The sequence below is a fragment of the Triticum aestivum genome, chromosome 4B (assembly GCF_018294505.1).
Source record: "Triticum aestivum cultivar Chinese Spring chromosome 4B, IWGSC CS RefSeq v2.1, whole genome shotgun sequence".
NCBI lineage: Eukaryota > Viridiplantae > Streptophyta > Magnoliopsida > Poales > Poaceae > Triticum > Triticum aestivum.
The window spans coordinates 191,015,044-191,023,842 of NC_057804.1; the positions used below are offsets into that span (position 1 = coordinate 191,015,044).

The 8,799-nt window shown below is 43.9% G+C and overlaps 2 protein-coding genes and 1 non-coding gene across 3 annotated transcripts in view; all 3 read right to left on the reverse strand.

The window, feature by feature from the left end:
• Positions 1-1,141: 1,141 nt before the first annotated feature.
• On the reverse strand, positions 1,142-2,018 carry LOC123091763 (metallothionein-like protein 1). The gene is made up of 2 exons (XM_044513383.1): positions 1,747-2,018; positions 1,142-1,557 (listed from the first exon to the last, which is right to left on the reverse strand). Exons 1-2 carry the CDS (start codon positions 1,797-1,799, stop codon positions 1,383-1,385), a joined length of 228 nt encoding a protein of 75 aa, XP_044369318.1. The 5' UTR covers positions 1,800-2,018; the 3' UTR covers positions 1,142-1,382.
• A 2,596-nt stretch (positions 2,019-4,614) lies between these two features.
• Positions 4,615-4,687, reverse strand: TRNAK-CUU (transfer RNA lysine (anticodon CUU)). The gene has a single exon. It is a non-coding gene; the product is annotated as a tRNA-Lys (tRNA).
• Positions 4,688-4,987: 300 nt separating this feature from the next.
• Positions 4,988-8,799, reverse strand: part of LOC123091764 (probable GTP-binding protein OBGM, mitochondrial) — a gene marked incomplete in the record, with an annotated part of 4,427 nt that continues 615 nt past the window's right edge. The window contains 5 exon segments of the mRNA XM_044513384.1: positions 4,988-6,455; positions 6,546-6,608; positions 6,907-6,989; positions 7,366-7,474; positions 7,578-8,799. Coding sequence (XP_044369319.1) covers positions 5,292-6,455; positions 6,546-6,608; positions 6,907-6,989; positions 7,366-7,474; positions 7,578-7,712 — 1,554 coding nt within the window.

Below are 8,799 nucleotides of genomic sequence, written 5' to 3' on the forward strand. Positions count from 1 at the left end.
GTCTGCATCATCGCCACTGGAGTTCCGCCGCCATCGTTGGCCCGCAGTCATGTGAACTCTGTTCTGGCACTTCCCACCGCATTTGCCACCCCATCGAGGATACCGACGGTTCTATATACCGTCAGTGACCGTGTGCTGGAACTTTCCAACGTCGTCTTTGCATCTGCAACGAACGATTGCTGGAACTGACAATCATCAGGACTGGAGGCGCTGACACAATTGTTGAAGATGCGGTGACCATGTGCTGGAACCGGCCAACATCGTCACTGCAACCGCGGGAAACAATTGCTGGAACCGACCCGTGACATAGCTTCGACCTCCGGCGACAAAGGTGCAACAATTGGTGCAGAAGGTGCAACCCCAGGGCAACCCATCGATGTCATGCACAAGGGCAGTGAGGACGCGAGCGGGTGTTGCGCGTCCATGGACGCGACGCCGCTGATGATGATGCAATGTCGAGCGGTGGGTTTTATGACCGGTGGGGATGCTACGACGAGCTGCCATGGTAGCCAGCGGGGTTGCGATGACACCACGATGGAACTAATGACCATGGATGGATGTGGCCCAGCGAGCAGAGATGTCTGGCGTTGTGAGGCTAGCCGCCGCGACCGCGGGTGGGAGTTGGGGGCCGGTTTGCTGCAAGCCGCAAAGTCTCATCTGTTTTTTTGCGCCCTCATTCACTTCCCTGTGTGTGGGTGGTGTGGTTCTTTTTCTTTCTTTTTTTGTATGAGACGAAGGGAAAGACAAAGGGCGCAGATCCAACGGTTCCAGCCATCTCGATCGAATGTCTTTGACGGGGACCCATCTAGTGCCTGCGCCGGTAAACCGGCACAGAGCGCTGCCCAGAAACAACACAGCAACCGATCTTGCTTGCGTGCAACCTTTTTTCTTTTCCTTTTTCCTATTTTCCGCTTAAGAAACATTGAATGTTCTGATAGAGAGTAGCTAAAGATGCGCCGCCAAGAAAATCAACAATTTTGGGGGGCAACTTATTCTCGATCGAAATCTTCAGTGTATAGGAGGAATCAACAATTTTTGGGGGCAATTTATTCCTTCGCTGTATGCTTCATGTTAGAGAATAGCTGAAGATGCGCCGCCAAGAAAAATCAGGTAACTGAAGTAGCGATTTAGGACTAGTTAATTAGGTAAATCTTTCATTCTTACATATTCATCACTCCATCCATAGTGGAGATAGATGAAGCAATTACAGGGAGACATGCGCACACACATACACACAAGGACACCATGGGCAGAGCATAGGCGGAGAGCGAGCAAGCAAATCACACGCACACGCACCCTTGCTCGACTCCATCAGATCAGACGCTCGTTATTCAAGTATACTCTCACACCATCACACGTACGTACGTACGAGTGCATGCAGCTTAACAGTTGCAGGGGTTGCACTTGCAGTTGTCGCCGCAGCTGCAGCCCTCGCCGGACTGCCCGGCGGCCACCTCGAACTGCCCCGCCTTGTTCTCAGGAGCCACGCCGAGCACGACCACGGCGGCGACCTGGGCGGCGGCGCTGCCCTGCTCTGTCAGATCAGGGTACATCTTCCTGCAACGGGCGAAGGCAACCGGTCGGCGAATCAGATCAATAGTTCATCACCACAAAAGGAACTGGTGCTTGATCAGCTAAAGGGGTCACCAGATGAAGTAGTAGATAAATAGCACGAGAGTATTTTTGCAAGGAGAAGCATCCATTAACGTCAATCAAAAAATAAAAAATAAAAAAAAGCATCCATACCCGCACTTGCAGTCTGAGCCGCAGCTGCAACCGGATCCACAGTTGCAAGACATCCTCCAAATCTGTGAACCCAAAAAGATTTCAAGGAGAAGAAGATGGGCTTTGGTATCGGGGATGATGATGAGCACAATTGAATTGAATGGATAGCCTCCCACCGGCGCCACTATTTATAGCCGAATGGTGTACACAAGCTTTGGTAGCGTATAAGAGGAGGCCACGCTAGTCTAGCTAATAAGCTGCTGTTGCGTGGCACGATGCTACACGTACGCCGGCCTCCCGGAATTAGTCCAATTTCTCGAAATCGATTGCCTTAAGATAGAGACAGAAAGCTCTCCACTCGATAATTTTGATTATCCTTGAGGCAGTTAGAGGTAATTCCCTCCGTTGCATAATACAGGAGCGTTTTTTACATTACATGTGAATTTCTTGTACTAGTGATAAAAGGGGTTGCAGTAGCTGGTTAAGTTAAGCACAAAGACAATCTGAGCTGATCTTTCTGGTTGCTTTCTGAAAAACGAATAAAAAAATATCCAAGCCCACTAATAATAGTTTGGCACGCCAACAAATCCAACGTATGGACCTCCTCTACCTTCAAATCTCTCTCTCTGGGTTACATTCGCAGTATACTGTTCCTTGATGAAGACGTGGATGGTTTGTGTCAAAAGGAATAATGCCTAGTTGACTTCCCTTCCCTTCCCTTCCCCTTCTTTTGATTTCACACTATTCGACATCATTTTGTATCTTCTCGAAAAGAAAAGAAAAATCTATGATTTTCTATATATGACTTTCTCAACCGCAAGGCGGCAAGAAATGGGCCTTTCTTTGTTGCTTCTCAAAATTTCTTTTGCGGTACATCAAGTAGCTTTTAGATATTAAACAAAGAACCATTCATTCAATATCTATCTACAAATTGTAGGGAATAAAAGTGTATATTTCTATATTTTTTAAAAGAAAATATGGTGAACATAAGTACTTTCTTTGTTTTTGTTTTTTGTGGGTAACTTTCTTCTTATTTTACTAGTTCCCTCTGGAATTGAGAGGGGACATAACGAATTAGTACTTTGTAAGCATGGGTACACTTTTTTCTCGAATGTTAAGCATGGGGTATACTTGTACTGGAAGCAATTGTTTTCTCCACTCCAATTGCAAGTCCCCTCGCAAAAAAAAATTTGGAAGTCACAGTTTTCTGTTTCAGGAAGAGCCCGTATCAATCACAATGGTAGGCATTACCAGCAATGATCATTATGAAGACTACTATATGAGAACTACTCCCTCTGTAAACTAATCTAAGAGCGTTTAAATCACTTAGTATTTTTTTGATGATGCTAGATCACAACTTGTTTGTTTTAGTTCTTGTAACCAAGACCGCAACAAAACATCACATCCAATACGTCGACAATCTAGAAGGAGATATTTTATTTTGATGCGGGACATAGAAAACTTTATCACAAAACATTAACAAAGATTATGTCACATCCTTAGGTACTAACTAGTCCTGCACGTCCAAAACAAAAGAGAATTGAGTACTGGACAAACTCCACGGCGGAGAATATCTCATCAACAGAAACTCAACAAGGCCTATTGTCTCCTAGGAATCATAGTTTCAGAATAAATCTTCATATCACAGTTTGAAGACTTTTTTTAATGACGTCTTGGCTGCACATGGATTATGAAGCTAGTTGAAGCTATTCGTTCCAATAATTACTTCCAATCTCAAGGAAGAACAATCCTAGGCAGGTTTATAAACTATGGCTACAAACGTGGAAACATCACGCATCAGATCACAAGAGTCTTCAGTGAAAAAGAAGTTGGCATATTTTGCAGTAAATTTCTATTAGATTCAACTAACATCCTGGAATTATTGGCTACGTCACTTATCAATGCCTAGTTTCTTAAAATTGTTGATGTGACTTGTGAGTTTGAAACGCTTGCGCCCGTATCCAAAAGATAACTTTCATGCCTAGATTTCAAGTTGAAGTTGGTTTCTGTCGCTTACCGGTTTGAAATTCTTCGCACTTTGTATCAGAAAGATAGCTTTCATGCGTAAATTTCAAGCCGAAAGATGCTTGCTGCTACTTGTCACTTTGAAACGCTTCCTGTTTCACATGGTCATTCAAATTCAGCAAGTTTAGAGGATTGGTTTGGCAGTTGTACCGTGCTTTTTCAGAAATGACAACGCTTCCAGGAGTAGGTTCATTTTGTTCAGACTTAATACCCAAGTGAGCTGGGGCATGATGTTGTCAACAATATACCAATATATATGGACTTTTTTTCGAAATCATGAACTGGCTCCATTGAACTGGTAGCATATACAGTATATAAATACCAATATCTGTATCAGAAAGATAGCTTTCATGCGTAAATTTCAAGCCGAAAGATGCTTGCTGCTATTTGTCACTTTGAAACGCTTCCTGTTTCACATGGTCATTCAAATTCAGCAAGTTTAGAGGATTGGTTTGGCAGTTGTACCGTGCTTTTTCAGAAATGACAACGCTTCCAGGAGTAGGTTCATTTTGTTCAGACTTAATACCCAAGTGAGCTGGGGCATGATGTTGTCAACAATATACCAATATATATGGACTTTTTTTCGAAATCATGAACTGGCTCCATTGAACTGGTAGCATATACAGTATATAAATACCAATATCTGTATGTAGATGGACAGTTGAGAGTTGACAGGAAAAGTAATGGCCTGGTAGATCCAAAATGCTGCAGCCGGGAATGTTGAGAAAAAAAAAACGACTGCATTTAACTTGCGATCGGACTGAGAGAGTACATTTGAATGGAGCCGTTTTCTAAGCACAGGAAGACAAGGGTGGTAAAAAAAAACACAGGAAGACAAGGGTGGTAAAAAAAAAACAATGGACACACCCACCGTGGGGCTCGAACCCACGACCATAAGGTTAAGAGCCTTGCGCTCTACCAACTGAGCTAGACAGGCTGGTTTGGATAAATGTTTTCAGCATCCTAATTGCTCTCTGTACTCAGAAAAAGTTGACAAACGGTGACCTAAATTATTGAAATACAATAAATAGACATCAACAAAGTTGCTTAACTTTGGCGCGAGTTTCAGCAGACACTAGTCACCAACAATGAAAATACATGGCATCTGGACCAAATGGACGTCAGTGCACCTCCATGAGACCATGACTTTGAGAAACAAAGCAAAGTACGCCTAGAGGTTTCAGTCAAGTTCTTGGTGATAGGTCACATGCAAAACCCACCAGTACACTGTCCTAAATGCAAATCAAATTATATTTATTTCCACACAAAAAATTACTGTAATATTTAGGACACTAGAAACAGCACTTGAATGAACCTTTTTGGTAGTACGCATTGCTGTTCCTATCAAAGACCAAAGCATACATACTGGTTACCCTTAGTTATTATTACACTGAATTTTCTAATACAATGGATGATCTATTCTGCAACACAGAAAATTAGAGCAATTTTTGCAACACGGGTCTACAGTGCATCTGTAAGCAGACAGTGCTCAAGGGGAAAAAATTGGAGAACAATTCTTCTCCAACGAGGGGCAAAGCCTTTTAGTCTACAATAACTTTGCTCAAATCGACACCTTGCGGATCCGAGGCATCCATAAGGTCTCTCAGGCCAACTCTCAGATCAGGTACTCCCTCTTGCAAGATGGCGCACACTGGAAATATCGGAACACCTTGCACTCTCCTCTTCAGTTCTTCATACATCTCGTCAGCTCCCACTTCATCTATTTTATTTGCAACAATCAACGATGGCCGCTTTGTCATGCCTTCTTGGTAATGCTCTAGCTCCACCACCAGATCGCGTAGCTGCTCCCATGGTGGGATACCCTTCCTACCGTTGAGTGTTGCTGCCAGGTCAAGCACATAGGACAGAACTTTGGTGCGCTCAATGTGCCTCAAGAAGGCATGGCCCAGGCCACGGTTCTCATGGGCACCTTTGATAAGACCAGGTATGTCAGCAACTTTCACTGACAAGTAGTCGTCGTAGGTTAGGCTACCAATATTGGGCCTTAGTGTGGTGAACGCATAGTCAGCAATCTCCGGGCGAGCCCTAGAGAGAGCACTCAGAAGTGTGCTCTTTCCGGCATTTGGCAAACCAACAAGGCCAACATCAGCAATGCTCTTCAGTTCTAAGACAAGAAAAGACTCTGTTCCTGGCTGTCCAGTACTTAAACGGGCTACCTCCTCTTGTCTATTTCCTTTGGATAGACGGACGTCTCTGCCGATAGAAGCATTCCCTAGCCCACCCTCCCCTCCTTGTGCTACGATCAACCGTTGCCCAGGTCTTGTCATTTCAGCAACAGAATACTGTATATCATCTTCTTCCCCCTCCTCATCTGCATCTAGAGCCTCTTCCTCCGTCTCTTCTTCATCCTCCCAAAATTCTTCATCGTCATCATCAAACTGATCATTTTCATCCAAATCGACCTGAGGTTGAATGCTACTTGCATCGCTATCTTCAGCGTTCGAAAACCTAGCCTTGGAGCATGCACTAGGGTATGTTTGCTTCTCCCACTGATTGCTTCTTTCTCTTTCAGCTTCATATCCATTAATGCCATCCTTGTTCTTCTGATTGGAACTGTCTGCAGAGTCATCCACAGCATCTGGGATATCCCATGGATCTAGAGATCTGGTTGGTTTATTTACAGTGAAAGACGGTCGCTCCCCTCGGACTAGATGAATCACTGTGCCAACTGGTACTTGTGCGACCTGTCAGACACACGAAGAGAATGTTATATATTTCGAGAAGGAACTTAGGAAATGTGAAATGCACATGTATGTACATATATTTGTGGTAACCTTGTCAGGACCTCTTGTCCCTATCTGTTTCTTAGAAAGTCCATTGCCTCCTCGGACTGCTTTCTGGAAACACGAAGTAAATAAGTGTAAAACCATGACATGGAAAAGCATTAATTCTGCAGAATCTTCTTCATTTGCAAAGGCTCAATGTGATATTAAGTTACAGTGTAAATAAGTCACTCTTAGTCTTAAGTCCGACAGAAGGGTGAGCTTTTAACTCAATAATATACACAAGCTAAGAATTTACACGAAGAGATTAGTTCTTTTACAAAGAGGGATCATGCATCTAGCAAAACAAAGAGCGCATGACATCTATATATCTCATACCGAAACACAAAATATGACGATACCAAAAGCATACCGTGTGATGTTGCAAGTTACTGAAATCCCAGACAGATCTTGAGCACTCAAGAATGACATTACCACCTGTTCCTCCATCACCACCTGCAATATTATTGTGAACAAAGAAATTCTGGGCGCATGAAAACTAGTCTAAGTAGCAGAAAATAACTTTGGCTATCAGAAACATTTTGACATAGTGCAGATGGCACGGTAAAAATCTACAATGATTTTTCACAGCATCTGGAGCTCAATGAAACACAAACAAATCAGATGATCCGTTGCACCATAGTAACATACAATTGGATGGTCAATGGTGCAAACAAACAGAACCGATAACACCACAACCATAGTTGCATCAATATTCAGACTCTGAATTCAGAGCTTTATCAGTCTACAAGGACTTGGAAGGTTTGCATACATATGACAGCAATGAACAGTGCACAAAAAAAGATAATGGATTAAATTTGGAAAGGCTCACCATCGGGCCTGCCTTGGCGGTCGGACCTGGAGCGCCTTTGGCTGATGCAGCCATTGCCACCGTCGCCACCCCTGGCAAGTAGCCGGAACCTGTCCACCATCCCACGTGCCTGGAACAACAGGTATTCAATGCCTCGGCTCATCGTTGATTCATCGGAACAAGCTTGAGGAAAAGTGTAGCCCACGTAAAGCTGTAAGAAGATAGACTCTGACCTGCAAAGGCGCCGCCTTTCCCTTCCCCCCCTCTGACGAGGAGCCATGGTAGCTGGCCCCACCACCAGCCCATGCCGCTGGAGACAGGTTCGCCAGCGAGACACGACACAGGACAGCTTGCGGCCGCCGCCACATCTTCACTACTCTAGTCTTAGCAGAAACACGAACTGCTGGATTAGTATTAGATCGGAAAGCTGGAGTAGCGTTGATTTCGTCGCTGTGGCGAGCTACAAAGAAATTGTTAGGCGGGCCAAGCTAAAGAAGAACGCAAAAGTTTTCAAATTCTGAATCATTGTCATTAGTAAGTACCCAGGGGCGGAGCCAGCGCCCGGCGACCCTGGGCACTTGCCCGGGCTCGCTGGCTACTGGACAACGTACGCAGCTAATAAACAATGGGAGAAATCCTGTTCTGCATCGTGGGATTCGTGTGGTTTACCCGGGCAGACATGTATGTTAGGCTTTCTTTAGTAATCTGTAATGGGCTAATTAACCAGGCCTACCAACGGCCGGTTAAATAAATAGTTGAGTAATGGGCTAGTTAACAGTGAAAGCCCATTTTATTTCCAGAACTATTACTACTCGAGAAGAACACGAGCCGTCGGAGTTTGGCCCTTTGGCTTGTCCGTTTCTCATCCATCGTGGAGAGGGACTGGCGGCGGCGTAAGGAGGCTGGCCAGGGCGCGCCGCTCGCGGCTGACAGCGGCCGGAGCGGGTCCATCCCAAGGATCAACTTGCATCCTGGTCTGCTTGTCCCTTCCTTTCTGATCAGATAAGTCTACTAACAGATTTAGAGATTGATAAATTTAGTACTTAAATTTTTAGGTTGGGGCACAGGGATTATTTTGGCCATTGGGGATGATCACATCTTCATGAGCCTAGTCTTTAGTTTATGGATTTGTTCTAAATAGATGCTAACTTAAAATTTTAAATTATTAAATTTCATAGATGATGAATTTCTGTGTATGAAACTAAACATTGATATGTTATATTATATATATATTACACTCCATCCGATCCAAAATTAGCATCGTGGTTTTGATTGGAGGGAGTAGTTTATTTTATAATTACATTTATAGGGCTATGTGTTTATATTTTTACTATATACATTATTTATTTGCATTTGTCGTTCGAAAGTTTGGTGCTATTTTATATGTTGTATATCCACTTTACATGGAGTTTGATGATTTGCCCCATGCTTGTCTCAATGGCAAGTGGCCCCAGC